This window comes from Phalacrocorax aristotelis, chromosome 2, assembly GCF_949628215.1.
Source record: "Phalacrocorax aristotelis chromosome 2, bGulAri2.1, whole genome shotgun sequence".
Lineage (NCBI taxonomy): Eukaryota > Metazoa > Chordata > Aves > Suliformes > Phalacrocoracidae > Phalacrocorax > Phalacrocorax aristotelis.
In genome coordinates this window covers 166,585,632-166,599,686 of record NC_134277.1, presented here as the reverse complement: position 1 = coordinate 166,599,686, position 14,055 = coordinate 166,585,632, and the positions used below count along the sequence as shown (strand labels likewise).

General features: G+C 48.6%; 1 protein-coding gene across 2 annotated transcripts; it reads right to left on the bottom strand.

The window, feature by feature from the left end:
- Nucleotides 1–1,332: 1,332 nt before the first annotated feature.
- On the bottom strand, nucleotides 1,333–13,751 carry LOC142053804 (secreted Ly-6/uPAR-related protein 1-like). Of its 2 annotated transcripts, XR_012659333.1 has the most exons (5): nucleotides 13,059–13,432; nucleotides 9,340–9,459; nucleotides 7,528–8,081; nucleotides 3,730–4,062; nucleotides 1,333–1,927 (listed from the first exon to the last, which is right to left on the bottom strand). XR_012659333.1 is itself a non-coding variant. In XM_075085942.1 (3 exons), exons 1-3 carry the CDS (start codon nucleotides 13,108–13,110, stop codon nucleotides 7,870–7,872), a joined length of 384 nt encoding a protein of 127 aa, XP_074942043.1. In that variant the 5' UTR covers nucleotides 13,111–13,751; the 3' UTR covers nucleotides 5,978–7,869. The 2 variants fall into 2 exon arrangements, 1 of the variants encoding a protein (XP_074942043.1); XM_075085942.1 differs by lacking the exons at nucleotides 1,333–1,927; nucleotides 3,730–4,062 and having other exon boundaries at nucleotides 5,978–8,081; nucleotides 13,059–13,751.
- Nucleotides 13,752–14,055: the final 304 nt, after the last annotated feature.

Genomic DNA, 14,055 nt, shown 5'->3' with positions numbered 1-14,055 from the left:
CTCTTCCAGATTTGGATGTCATCCCTACATACAGCAACAGCTGTCTTTACACTAAAAACACCTCTTCCCCTGTGTCCTCTCTCCCTAGAGCCAGGAGATGGGCAGCAGCCAGGAAAGATTAAAAACAAATTCTGGCATGTTTTTAGCCCAGCTTTATAAGGACATGGCTCATCTGGTTGTGGATTTGTGTGTGCGCAGGTAACAACATACGGCTGCTGGTTTGAATTTGTCGCATGACAAGAGTTTGTGAAGTCCCTGTGGGTTTCAGAAAAACAAAAATTCAGATGGAAGAGGCTCTACTGGAGCCTTTAGTGGGACTGAAGACAGCTGAACTCTTTTTAAGGCTTCGGAGAATCCATGACGAATTGCTACATCAAAGCACATTGTTAACAAGGCTTTGCTTTTCTGCCACTCACATCGGCTCATGGTGAGCATGTCCTGGTGCCACTGGGAACCTGGAGCCCACTCCCCACTGTCAGTTGGTGCTTCTTGCTGGGAGTGGTGGCACATCCCTCTGCAAACATCTCCCGTCACTGCTGCGTCACAGCCACCCTCTGAAATCCTGCCACTGCCTGGGGGAGTTTCGAGTGGCAAAGTGCCACCCGCCCCCGGGGTTTCATGTAGGCAGGTGCAAAAGCTTTGTGCCTCAGCCTCTGTTTGTGCCTCATCTGGGGAACCAGCCAAGCAGCAGAGGTGAATGCATAGCAGCAGGGCTCAAAGAAGGTGAAAAACTTCTTCCAAGCCTATGGGGGCTCTTCACCCTCCTCCTTTTGTGAGGAGTCCAAAGGTACTGCAATAACAAATGCACCCACACGAACACGTTGACATCTCTCCATCCCATTTCCAGGCCGTCTTTTGTATCTCATTCCCAGATTATCGGGCAAAAGCAATTTTTTTTTTGCAAGGACATGAAGGGCTGTTCATGCCAGTCCCAACCCCAGCTGACAACAAGGCAGGAGTGAGCTCTACTGCTCCAAACCCTGGTGAGCTGAGGGCAAGGCTGTGCACTAAAACAGGAGTCAGATAACGTGTCAGTGCTGGTGTGCCATTGCTGATGTGACTTAGGGCACGTCAAATTGCCCTTGCAATGGGGAGGAATGGCCTGAAGACATGAAAAATGTATTCACACTTTGTATTCAGAGGCCTGCTGGCCAAAGGGAGCTTGTAGTCTTTTTGTTCAGGTGACTGGGTTAGATTTTTAGGACTCTGACCCACAGATTTCATATACTATGGCTTTTGGTTGCCTGTAACATTGTGGATCGGTATGGATTTCAGCAATATGTCCACGAGGCACTAGTGCAAAATTGGTTCACCCCAAAGCACAATGTTCTTACCCACATTTATTAAGTGTATTCAGAAACTTAAAGCTCAGTTTGCAATAAAGATATGTTGCAGGACTATGCCTGGAGCTACATGACAATCCCTGCCTGTGTAATAGGGCCTGACTGGGGAAGAGGATCAGGATCCTCATCAGCCTCAGATAGGGCACAGAATGATTAATTGACACACCTTATGCTTTTTAAAACCTCATGGCAAACTGTAGACTGGACCCCCAGGGAATGGGGATGAAGGCATGCCAGAAAGGCAGTTAATGCACACATAGGCCATACTTTTACAATACCCTGACTGTCCCTTTCGAGTTCAAGCGACCCTAAATGACTTCGCTAAATTCAAATACCAACCATGATGCAGTGCTTGTCTCACTGCCTCCTCAACGTATCTGCTTCAGAGACCCTAAAGTTTCCCTTCACCTCATTTTTAGGGGGATTCTCTTGTTCTCAGACCTGGGGCTTTGGATTTGTGTTGCTGTAGAATTAGGGATGCGAGAGTCATGCAGGAGAGCAATGAAGACATCTGAGAGACGATGTGCCGGTGTGTCAGAGGCAGCCGTTCCAAGTCATACACTTCCAAATATGGAAAAATAGATCTATTTTAAGAAGAAAAAAAAATTGCACATGATAGGTTTTAGATGAGGAATAATTTGGGAATTATATTGAAAATGATATCACTCCTGCTGCACTTCAGTCCTGCCAAGTGCATTCTATAATTAATAACTACGTCAGACGAAATTACTTTCTTTTGAATGTGCAGTATTAAACTTTTAAATCCTTATCTGTAAATATAAGACTGCAGCAGATATCTCCATAAGCCTTGCAGCTACATGCTAATGTATATTTATATTCTAGATAGGTATTTTTAGCAAGAACTACAAGTTCTTCCTGTATTTGATTACATCAGAGCTCTGTTTTACATTAAATGTCTGGATCACGAAAATATCTCCTTCTTTTTTCTTCTTTTGGAGTTTTGCCATACTTTATGACTTAGTCTCCTATCTTTCATGCCTACCTGAATGACTGTACCTTCCAAGAGGGCTGTATGTTTTTTTTTTTTCCCTCCCCTCCCTCCCAGAGAATCACAGAATCACAGAATGGCAGGAGTTGGAAGGGTCCTCTGGAGATCAACTTGTCCAACCCCCCTGCTTGAGCAGGCACACCCAGAGCAGGGGCACAGGGCCGCGTCCAGGCGGGGGGTGAATGTCTCCAGGGAAGGGACCCCACAGCCTCTCTGGGCAGCCTGTGCCCCTGCTCTGGCACCCGCACAGCAAAGGGGTTTGTCCTCATGTTCAGGGGGAACTTCCCGTGTTCCAGCTTGTGCCTGTTGCCCCTTGTCCTGTCGTTGGCTACTACTGAAAAGAGTCTGGTCCCAAACTCTTGACACCCACCCTTTAGATATTTATAGGTATTGATGAAATCCCCCCTCAGCCTTCTCTTCTCCAGGCTGAACAAACCCACGTCTCTCAGCCTTTCCTCACAAGGGAGATGCTCCAGTCCCCTGATCATCTTGGCACCTCTCTGCTGGCCTTGCTCAAGCAGTTCCCTGTCCTTCTTGAAATGGGGGGCCCAGAACTGGACACAGCACTCCAGATGTGCCCTCACTAGGTCAGAATACAGGGGGAGGATAATCTCTCTCGACCTGCTGGCCACACTCCTTTTCATGCACCCCAGGATACCATTGGCCTCCTTGGCCCCAAGGGCCCGGTGCTGGCTCAGGGTCACCTCGCTGCCCCCCAGCACTCCTAGGTCCTTCTCAGCAGAGCTGCTTTCTAGTAGTTCAGCCCCCAGCCTGTGCTGGTGCGTGGGTTGTTCCTCCGCAGGTGCAGGACCTGGCACTTGCTCTTGTTGAATTTAATCAGGTTCGCCTTGACCCAGCTCTCCAACCTGTCCAGGTCTCATTGGATGGCAGCACAGCCTCTGGTGTATCAGCCACTCCTCCCAGTTTGGTATCGTCAGTGGACTTGCTGAGGGGACGCTCTGTCCCATCATCCAGGTCCTTGATGAATATGTTGAACAGGACTGGACCCAGCACAGACCCCTGGGGAACACCACTAATGACAGGCCTCCAGCCAGGCTCCGACCCATTGATCTCGACCCTCTGAGTTCTGTTGTTGAGCCAGTTCTGTGTCCACCTCACTGCCCTCTCATCCAGCCCCCACTTCCTTAAGTTGTCTGTGAGGGTGCTATTGGAGACAGTGTCAAATGCCTTACTGAAGTCAAGATAGACAATATTCACTGCTCTCCCTTCATTGACCCAGCCAGTCACGCCATCATAGAAGGCTATCAGGTTGGTCAACCTTTCTCTCCCCTTGATGAATCCATGTTGACTACTTCTGATAACCTTCTTGTCCTCTACATGCCTGGAGATGACCTCCAGGATGAACTGCTCCATTACCTTTCCAAGGATGGAGGTGAGGCTGACTGGTCTATAGTTTCCCTGGTCCTCCTTCTTGCCCTTTTTGAAGCCTGGAGTGACACTGGCCACCATGCAGTCCTCAGGCACTTCTCCTGTCCTCCATGACCTTTCAAAGATGTTGGAGATTGGCTTGGCAACAGCACCTGCCAGCTCCCTCAGCACTCGTGGGTGCATCCCATCGGGGCCCGTGGATTTGCGAGGATGCAGTTTGTGTAGGTGATCTCTGACCCAATCCTTCTCAACCGATGGTAAGTCTTCATTTCTCCAGATGTTTTCTCTCACCTCTGGGGGCTGGGATGCCTGAGGGCCAACCTTGGCAGTAAAGACCGAGGCAAAGAAGGCATTGAGTAAAGACCGAGGCAAAGAAGGCATTGAGTAAAGACTGAGGCAAAGAAGACTATATATACGTAATTAAAAGAAATAACACAATGAAACAGCTCCTGGTGTTTCCCACCTTGCAGCTTGATTAGCCTGTAATCAGGGCATATCAAGATAATTAGCACCACTCATGGCTATGCATGATGTGACCAGTGTCCTGCTGCAAGTGGTGGAAAGCAGCTGCAAATGATCCCTACTGGAAACCCCGGTCCTTTAAGTATTAATCATACTGTTTGTAGCTTTGCTCTCCCACAGCACCAGCGATGCCTTTGTGGGAATCTTGCCCAAGTCAAAGGAGCATGATTGAACTTGGGTCCTGATCCAGCCCAAGCCAAGGCTGGTTGTGCACTGTGTTTTCAGAGGAGGAAGTATCGTTTGAAATATCCACTCCAACCTCAAGACTCGTGGAGCCCACGAGGAAACACCATGCAAGGCACACATATTACCCTGATGGTTGGCTGGAGGTGGGACTCAACAGAGTGTACCAGTTTGAATATCCTCACCAATGTGGGTCTGCAAACACCTCCCTGAAACTTTAGTCTCTATTGTGCTTTACTCTTTAACTTCTAGATGGACAAGAGCATTTGCAGGTTTGCAAGTGAAAGCAGGTGATGCAGATCAGGTCGCGCATCTGCAAAGCTGCACATCTGTAGGGCTGCCCCACATGTGCAGAAGGGCTAGCAGGTGATGGAAAAGGCAACTTCTTGGCCAGATAAAGCATAAGGCACCAAGAAGTGCCCTCATGTCTGGAGATCAAGTCTCTGGACATGAATAGAATGACTGCTGGAACAGCAAGCCCCCAGAGGGGCAAGTAAAATCTTTCAACGCAGGAACAGCAGCACTGGCTGATGCCTGCTGCGAAGCCTTCTCTTGCAGGGCCGAGAGGCTGCAAGTCTTTTTATGGCCTTTTGGAGACACATCTCTCTCTGTTCTATTTTATTTAGCCTATATTTAAACTTCCCCCTCTGTATGTCCACTCGACCCAGTGACGTAAAAGTCTGCCAACTCCTTTGAATCCCCTGGCAGTGTCCTGCATTTGCTGGAGCAGTGGTGCTTGCTGGGTTTAATTCCTAGGGACTAAAAAGCAAGAATAAATACAAGCAATAAATAAAAGCAGCAGCAAAACAAACTTTGCAAGGGCTCCTAGTTACGACTAGGAGCTTAACGTGGCTTACGGCTAACGCAGTGTGAACAGATGAATATTAACGCAAAAGGACATTTTGTACCCCTGACACTGTGTGAAGGGTTTTTCACCTCACCTAATCTAGGAACATATTACAAGTGCTTTGAAGCTAAGCCCTGCCTTTGACTCTGTTTTGGCCGCAGTAGAAGCCTGCTGCTCTGGTGATGTAGCCACGTTAACAGGCTAGTCCCAGGTGGCAGGAGACCTGCAGCGCAGTGTGATACAGGATGCTCGCAGCCAGCACCAGTGGCACAAGGAGGGCAGTGGTCCCCACCTGCAGCATCTTTGCAGCACTGAGTGGACCCCGAATGGTTGCTCCCAGCTGCCTGCTTGCTTCGCTGTGCTGAGCTCAGCTGTTTTCTCTTTGCCTGCTGCAAGGGAAGCTGCACTAAGAAAACCCACAGTTCTCTCTGTGCATGCCCCAGATGAGCCTCCTGTAGTCACCAGACAGTACTTTGCCCTTCTTCCAGCCTTCTCCCCCTCCTCTTCCAGTGGGGATAGCCTTAAATGTAACTCTTGCAAGAAGTGTTTTTGCACTCCCTTGCTTGTCCACTTCTGCAGTTTTTCCCCATTCTGGCATAGGGCAGTTTGGGAGCTGCCCTCCCTGCAGCCTGTGGTGCCCTGTGCTCCCTCCCAGGGCGAAGGCTGGGTGCACAAGAAAGATGTCGCAGGCTGAAAACTGAAGGATCCAACTTTATTTGCTAGATTCACAGCCAGAAGGGAACCCTCACCCTCCCTTTGTATCTCAACCCTGCCCCATCTGCATGTGCAGACGGAGGAAAGTTCAGCCCAGGTTAGCACAGCACAGGGCCCTGCAGCCAGTGTGGAAAGGCCACCAGGGACAGCGACTTACTCCAGAGCTTGAACCCAGGATGCAAGTGGTGATATGACCTAAGGATGCTAGCGATGGTGGTTTGCTTCTGGCACGACACTTCAGACTGTTTTTGGAGCAGAGGAACAGAGAAGTAGGAAGCAGAGGCTGGTGCTCTGTGTCTGCAAGGGTGTAATATCAGTATTTGAGGAGCTCCCAATCATTATTCTCTCAATTACATTTTTTCTCCCTGTAGACTTCAGCATTGAAAGGGGGTCTCAGGAAAGCTGTGGCAGTTTTAGTGAAGCATGGAGCATTTTGCCTCCAGAAAAAAAAGGGGCTTATCAACCTCCTGAGCCCCAGGCTTGAATGGAGCCATCTGCCAAGGAATGCAATGCCTCGTCAAAGTTTTCTTGCAAATGGTACCGAGACAGACCTTGAGAAACAATTACCTCTGTGCAATGAAGAAAAAGAGTCCCCCTGCTTATTCTGTTACCTAGTGTCTTATGAAAACAGGGTAAAATGGACTTTGCCACAGAGGAGGTCGCAGGGATATCATGATGCGCAAGGATGGTACATGGGATGCACCCATGCTCCACTCTGCCCTTGCTTTTGCAGGTTGTCCCACTGGCGGGGACTGTGAGCTGGGCAAGCCTGGCTCACTTTTATCCGCTTCCACTCTGTCTGGTTTTACAACAGGCAGGGTATCAAAATCAATCTCACAGCTGCTCCAAGGGAGAATGGAGCAAATCTCCAGCTGGGACCCAGTAGTGCTGTTAAGCAGCATGAGTGAAGCTATTGGCTTTTCTCAGAGTTGAAGGTCTGGGATAATCATTACATTTCCTTTCCTGCAGTCCCTGCTGTGAAGGGATGGAGGAGGGCAGAGTAACAGAAGTTGTTGCTTGAAATGGTCTGTAAAACATCTGAGAAGGGAAATCCAGGAGCTCTGATTGCAACCCAAGGTCAGGCTGAGGGTTTTGGCTAGCCAAACTCCCAAATTTGCTTTTGCAGGTCTATCCTGCCCTGGCCTGTTAGTCCAGGGCATGTTTTGAGTTTTCCAGAAATACATCCCATCTCAGCACATGAAGGCTGAGCCCTTCTGGGCTCATTCCGTAGCTTATTATAGACAGAACTAAGTGCCAGCACTCTGCAATTGCAAACCACACTCTGCTGAGCCTGTAGTGAGCAGGGGCCACATCCATCTGCTGTCTGACTCAGGAGGTGGCACCAAAAGCCAAAAGAAAATAAGTCAAGCTCTTGGCGGAGGGTTGCAGGAATTTTCTGGGGGTTGTGCACAGGCACAGGTTGTGTGGGAGCTTAGGGAGACCTCAGAAAAAAAAGCACTGTCTGCGTCCAATGTGCGTACAGACCCTGCTCTTGCTGAGGATGACCCCAGAGCACCAACCTTGATGGCACTGCCCAGATCCTCCTGCTGCGCAGAGCTGCAGCACTTCATCCACTACTGCTCCCCACAGAGGAAAGCTGTAGGGAGAGATGTGGGTCCTGGGGGCCAGAAGCAGCTGAAGGTGAGGAATATCTACTTAGCAGCTGGAAAATGGAAATTTGAGCGTTTTAGGTCCAGGTGCCCAAGCTCTTGGCTTGAATCCACTTGAATTCACAGCACTGAAGATGGGTGAAACCAGACTTCAGCGAAGAAGGTTATTTCCAAGGCATCTAAGAGTTCACAAGGCAGCTTGGCAGAGAGAGGGGTGGGGATGTTTTGGCTGGAGCACGGAAACTTGCAGCATTACAGAACACACTGGAGGAGCGTGCCAACAACCATGGCCATCAGACCCAGCGTTGCAGAGTTGCTTCCCACCCCATTGCTGTTCCTGGTTTCTTCCGTGCAGAGGTCAGTGTAGCAGCATGACTTGGGTTTGTTCGCCCCTATCCCGTTATTGGAGATGCATTCCTCCTCACAGCTTCTGGTCACAGTGATGTTGCCAAAAAAGGGGTAACCTGAAACAGGATGATTGGAGAGGGGGAGAAGAATAGGAGAGAGAAAGAAATGGTAAAGGAAGGTGCAAACATCAAGAAACACTGACTTTGTGCAATGGAAGGGAATTAGAAGAAGACTATTTATAGGAAAATAAGGGGCTGAACATCTCTAATCCATGGGTGCCTGTAATCCAGACTTATCTTTGTAGGAACAGGTCCTCTGGTTCTCTCTGATATCTCCCTCTCTTCCTGTTCCTTCTAAATTTATTCAAGTGTGGAGAAAGAACACCAGTCCCTCTGTATTTTGTTCAGGTGAGTTGCTTCTGCAATGGCTCTGCATAGAAGGTGGCAGTGCCAAGAAGAACTGGCTTAACGCTGGCATGGTCACTGGTGAGACAGTTGGTACTAGGTGAAACCACCTACAAACAAGGAGAGAACCCCTCCTTTTCTGCTATATGCTTGCAGGCATCTATAGATTCAAGGTCCCTAAGGGCATAGGGGTGGGAAAGGCAAAACAGACTAAGTAAGTGGGATGAGTCCTGTGTGCTTCAGTATGAGGCTCTGAATCTGATGGATTTCTCTCCTTCCCACTCCAAAGTTGGATAACTCCACCTGGATTCTTAAAGGAGGTTAAAGGGTAATCCAAGCTGGGACTAGGAAGGGAAGAGGGAAGTGTGACCAGCAGGTTGAGGGAGGTAATTCTGCCTCCTCTCTGGAGCCCTCAGCACAGAAAAGAAATGGACCTGTCGGAACAGGTCCAGAGGAGGCCACAAAGATGATCAGGGGGCTGGAGCCCCTCTCCTGTGAGGACAGGATGCGAGAGTTGGGGTTGTTCAGCCTGGAAAAGAGGAGGCTGTGGGGAGACCTTATTGCAACCTTTCAATACTTAAAAAGGATGGGGACAGACTCTTCAGTAGGGCCTGTAGCAGGACAAGGGGTAATGGTTTTGAACTAAAGGAGGGGAGATTAAGACTAGATCTAAGGAAGAAATGTTTTATGATGAGGGTGGTAATGCTGGCCCATGTTGCCCAGAGAGGTGGTAGATCCATGCTCCACCAGTGGAAACATTCAAGGCCAGTTTGGATGGGGCTCTGAGCAACCTGACCTAGTTGAAGGTATCTCTAAATGTCCCCTGCTTATTGCAGGGTGTTGGACTAGAATACCTTGAAAGGTCCCTCCCAGTCCAAACCATTCGCTGATTCTCTAAGTTCATGAGGTAATTTGGCCCATGAACATGCATCTCTCCTCACAAGCACTCACAGCAAGCAGAGAAACTTACCTGAGTCTACGGAGTGCAGCGTTGTTGTGCACACATTGGCTTTTGGGGGGCACAGGGTGGCTGTTCTGCACTTAGCGATGTCTGTTGGTTCCTTGCACGTGTAACATAGTAAGGACTGAGCTGCAGAGGAGAAGAGAATGGGTCTGAGGTGGTCGCAGCAGCGAAGGCAGACAGCAAGTCTGCAGCTTCTCTGCTCTGTGGTGGGGACTATGTGATGGTCGGTGCTTCATCCTCCCCTTGACCAAGACACAGTGGCCTCAGAAATAAAGCACAGCTGGAGGCAGCGGCAAAGCTTGGATATGTTGGGGGGAAAGACCAAACCCCAACACCAAAGGACAAAGGTGGTGTTGCGGGAGTCGAGTGTGATCGCTACCTTGGGAGCTCTGCAGCCCAAAAAGAGAAGGGATCTACAGGGACCTATTACTTGAGCAGCTTTGACAGGATCTTTGCATCCTCTTTAAGAAATGCCATAACAGAGAGCAAAATAGCTCCTTCTGTTGAGAGCAGCATTCACCAACACTGAAAGACTGGCACTTCCCCCGTCCCTCCACCCACAGCAACAGCTCCATCACGCTTGTTTAGAGGGATTTCTGCAGACCTTAGTAATTGAGAGCAAAATTTAAATGTCAGAGCTGTACCAGAGATCCTAAGGGTTGAATGTGGCCTAAAAATCACTTTCATCAGGGGCTACTGCTGCTTTTTAAAAGAGATGATGCTATAAAGCTCTTGCTGGCTGCCTGCCGACACAGAGATACCTTTACATATGCAAGCATTGATCTCAGCAGCTGCTCAGAAGTCTTGGTACGAGACCTGTCTGTCCACAGCCAGCAGATACCAAGTGTGCATATTTTTTGGAGTCACGCTGCCATGGCTTGATGACAGAAACCAGCCCGGTTTGATATTTTCTGTCCTACCTGCCTTCCACAAACACGACAGCTGAAGAACCATCCAAATGTGTCCACTGCCATCTATTGGTTAAACTACAGAAAGACTACGGTTTCTTGTTATAGTTCTGCAGTGTCTGCTGTTAGAGAGAAATCTCTGGGACTTTGTGATAAGGATGAACATTTCTGAAGGCAATTCTTTGAACATCTGACTCTAGAAAGAATTTTCAGGGCATCTATTTCTCTTAGTACCTCCTTTGGAAAATTCAGCTGTGCAGTAGAGCTTACACGATGCAAAAACTTTCTTTGCCCTCTTGGCAGAGGTAGGAAAGGCTTTTTAACGTGAGCAGTGGTGATGTTTCTGTGGCCATACCTTCTGTAAACAGATGTGGTGCACCCATCCCCATTTACCTGACCTGAGGACCTCAGTAGATGCCTTCCAAATGGCCCATGAGAGATTGTTGTATATTTTAACATGTAATACACACTGAGAGAGAAAACACAACGTTGTCAACCTTGCAAGTATGGGGATATTTGTGTGTAGGACTGGCTCATGTGTGGATGGAGTAGTGCTGGTTTAAAGCATCTGAGAAACTGATCTGCAACCTTTGGATTGAGCTGCTTTCTAAACCTCATAATTTTCATGGGTGAGCAGGGCAGTGCCATGGGCTCTGGGGGAGTTACTTCCAGTTAAGAGCAGGTGTGAAGGAGAAAACCATCAGCCCCTTTTCTTTCACTGACTCTGAGTGGGAAACTCAGAGGATACTGGTTTTGTAGGAAGGCTATAGTAGAACACAAAAGCCAAAAACTATAAGGACCAGAGTAAAAGAGAAGAACTGAAGACAGGGGACGGTGGTGTGTCCTGATCTGAGGTCAATAATTCACCATTCATGACTGTCTGACAGCACCTTCTACCCCTTGATTTCAAACCTCTGGAAAATGAGTGGTATGTTTTGAGTCACAGATATATTCCTGAGCTGCAAGAGCTGTGCCTAGACCAGCTGCCTCCCACTGGATCTTCGGAGAAAAGCCATTTCTGCTTCCATCTCAACTATAAAGTAACAGGGGGGTGATGTCTCCCGGTTTCCATAAAGTGCTCCAAGACCTGTGGGTGGAAACTGCCTCTGTCAATTCCTCAACAACCCCATTAAATCCAGGACAGGGCTAGACCCAGAAGGAGGAAAAGAGACACATAATATGCCATATGTGTATATGTGAAATGTCTTGAAAGAAGTGAAGAAAGAAAGAAAAAAAGAAAAGGAAAGAAAGAGAAAGAGAAAGAAAGAGAGAAAGAGAGAAAGAGAGAAAGAGAGAAAGGAGGAAAGAAAGGAGGAAAGGAGGAAGGAAGGAAGGAAGGAAGGAAGGAAGGAAGGAAGGAAGGAAGGAAGGAAGGAAGGAGGGAAGGAAGGAAGGAAGGAAGGAAGGAAGGAAGGAAGGAGGGAAGGAAGGAAGGAAGGAAGGAAGGAAGGAAGGAAGGAAGGAAGGAAGGAAGGAAGGAAGGAAGGAAGGAAGAAAAAGAAAGGAAGAAAGGAAGAAAGGAAGAAAGGAAGAAAGGAAGAAAGGAAGAAAGAAAGAAAGAAAGAAAGAAAGAAAGAAAGAAAGAAAGAAAGAAAGAAAGAAAGAAAGAAAGAAAGAAAGAAAGAAAGAAAGAAAGAAAGAAAGAAAGAAAGCCCAGCAGGTACTGAAATATAAAAAACTGCAGTAACTGTATAGAAGTAACTGCACCTGTCCTGCTTCAGCCAGGGGGTGGGTTTGACCCCGAGCATGCCCTTCAGCCAGCAGCTGGGTTTGGTTTAGAGAGCAGGGATGAGAGTAAGGGGATTTAAAAAAGCAACACAGCCTGAAGAAGAGACCCAACACACTTCCACGCATAAAGAACTGCAAGGTTTGTGCCTTTCAGCCTTCTTCCACTTACAACCCTCTGAATGATCTCCATGTAGCCATGCCTCCAGATGGAGGTGTTCAACCCCTGCCCAGGCTGCCTTTCTTTTGAGATCTTTCAGAGTCCCATGAAAGCAGCCTGAGGATCTCTGGGGCTCATGGGCATTAAAACCCGCTGGGTTGGTATCACCCCAAGGATGACTCTGTTGCAGACCAAGGATATATTTGCAGTGGGTCACAAACAGATGGAGTACGAACACAGCGATGACCAGACACTGCTGCCACCTTGCCCAAGATCCAGACCCAACAGAGACTAAACCCAAACAGACCCAGTGGAATTTCCAATCTCTGCCTATCTCCTGATTTCTAGAAATACATGAAAACCTTGGAGCTGGTGGTTTACTGAACCTTTCCAAAGTCCTTGGAGTTATTTATCATACCCTCACCCGTATCAATACTGAAGCTTTGTCTTCTGGTTTTCAGCACTTCCAGCAATCAGCTGGGAGGTTTTAGGGACAGCAGGAGCTGAGGATGAACATACCCCATCCCACCCCTGAGGGGACAGGTTGGCAGCCTAAGTAGAGGCTGCCGGTTCAAATTCTTGCCCTTGTTCGTACTGCCCTGTGCCCTGTGGCTGCCATTTCCACCTCAGTTTTATAAAGCAGTGTGTTGGTCCCCTGCATCCTGGGGTGCGGTGTGAGAGGGGACAGGTGACAGGCAACCACCTATGGGTCCGAACGATATGCACTGCTCTGTCAGGCATCACAGCTCTCCCCACCAGGAACATATATCCCATTTCCCTGTTCGCCCTCTCTATCGACCTTCTTAAATACATAAAGGCGTTATTTCCCCTACCTGGGGATCACCAGGTCTTTCTGCACTGATGCCTTTCCCCTCCCCTCCCAGGCATTTCCCAGGGGTGGTCCTGCAGCAGCAGGAATGCAGTCGTCTTACCCAATTCCATGTATGCCAGGCCAAGCAGGAGCCCAACCAGAAGTGTCTTCATGCTGAGAGCAAATCCGTGCAGCTGGGACAGTAAAGGAGAGCCGTGCCAGGGACCTTTATATGTTTTCCTACCCTCCACCTCCTGTTGATCCTGTGGGAGGATTCCCTCGGGGTGATCAGGGGAGAGCTTAGCTCCAGTCTGGATTGGGATTTGTAGAGGAACAAGTTCCCCAAGGAGGTGACATCACCACAATAAGCAGACTCTTGCGATACGTCGTCTCTTCTTCAGGTTTCCCTCCTGCGTCTGGTCCCATGGAAAAGGCAAAACACAGCTTGCGCTGCAAGGGGTGGCCTCACGCTGGTGCTTGAATGGGGAATGTGACAAGGTATGTTTGTTCTTTCAAGTTTTTCTCCGCGAGCCGAGATCTGGGTTGTGTCATGCATTTTGCATTGGGCAACAGCAGTCAAGATGCAAGCAGCAGCAGGCTGGGCTTCCATGCGTGTTGGCTCAGACTCACCAAAGCCTGTGCCATGTCTTCATGCCTACTGCTCTCTCGGATGGCATCACCAGGTTTGCCCAAAGCGTGTCTATTTTCCCAAACCCAGTGCAAAAGCGAGCCTGATTTCTGTCTCCCAGGGGCTTAATTATTAACTGAGCCCTCGTGCTGAGCTGCTGGGCGTGGGAGTGACTGAAAGGCCAGTGGAGGTGAGCATGTGAGATGGTGCTTCCAAATCTAGGATTTGGATTTGTCATTTTTCTTCAGGTCCCAGGTCATGCTGGCAGAGCGGGGGCTGTGCCTTCTTTTGCAAAGGTGTCAACTATTTACCACATTTTATTCTAAAGCAGGGAAGTAAACCCAACATGGAGAAATGAATCAATTTTCCCACTGCAGTACCTTCCTGATGGAAAGTTTCTCTTTACGCATATCCCATATGCAAAGTTTTCCTTTTATGCATTTCAAGGCAACACTTTCAAACAATTTTTTTCACATCTTACAGAATATTT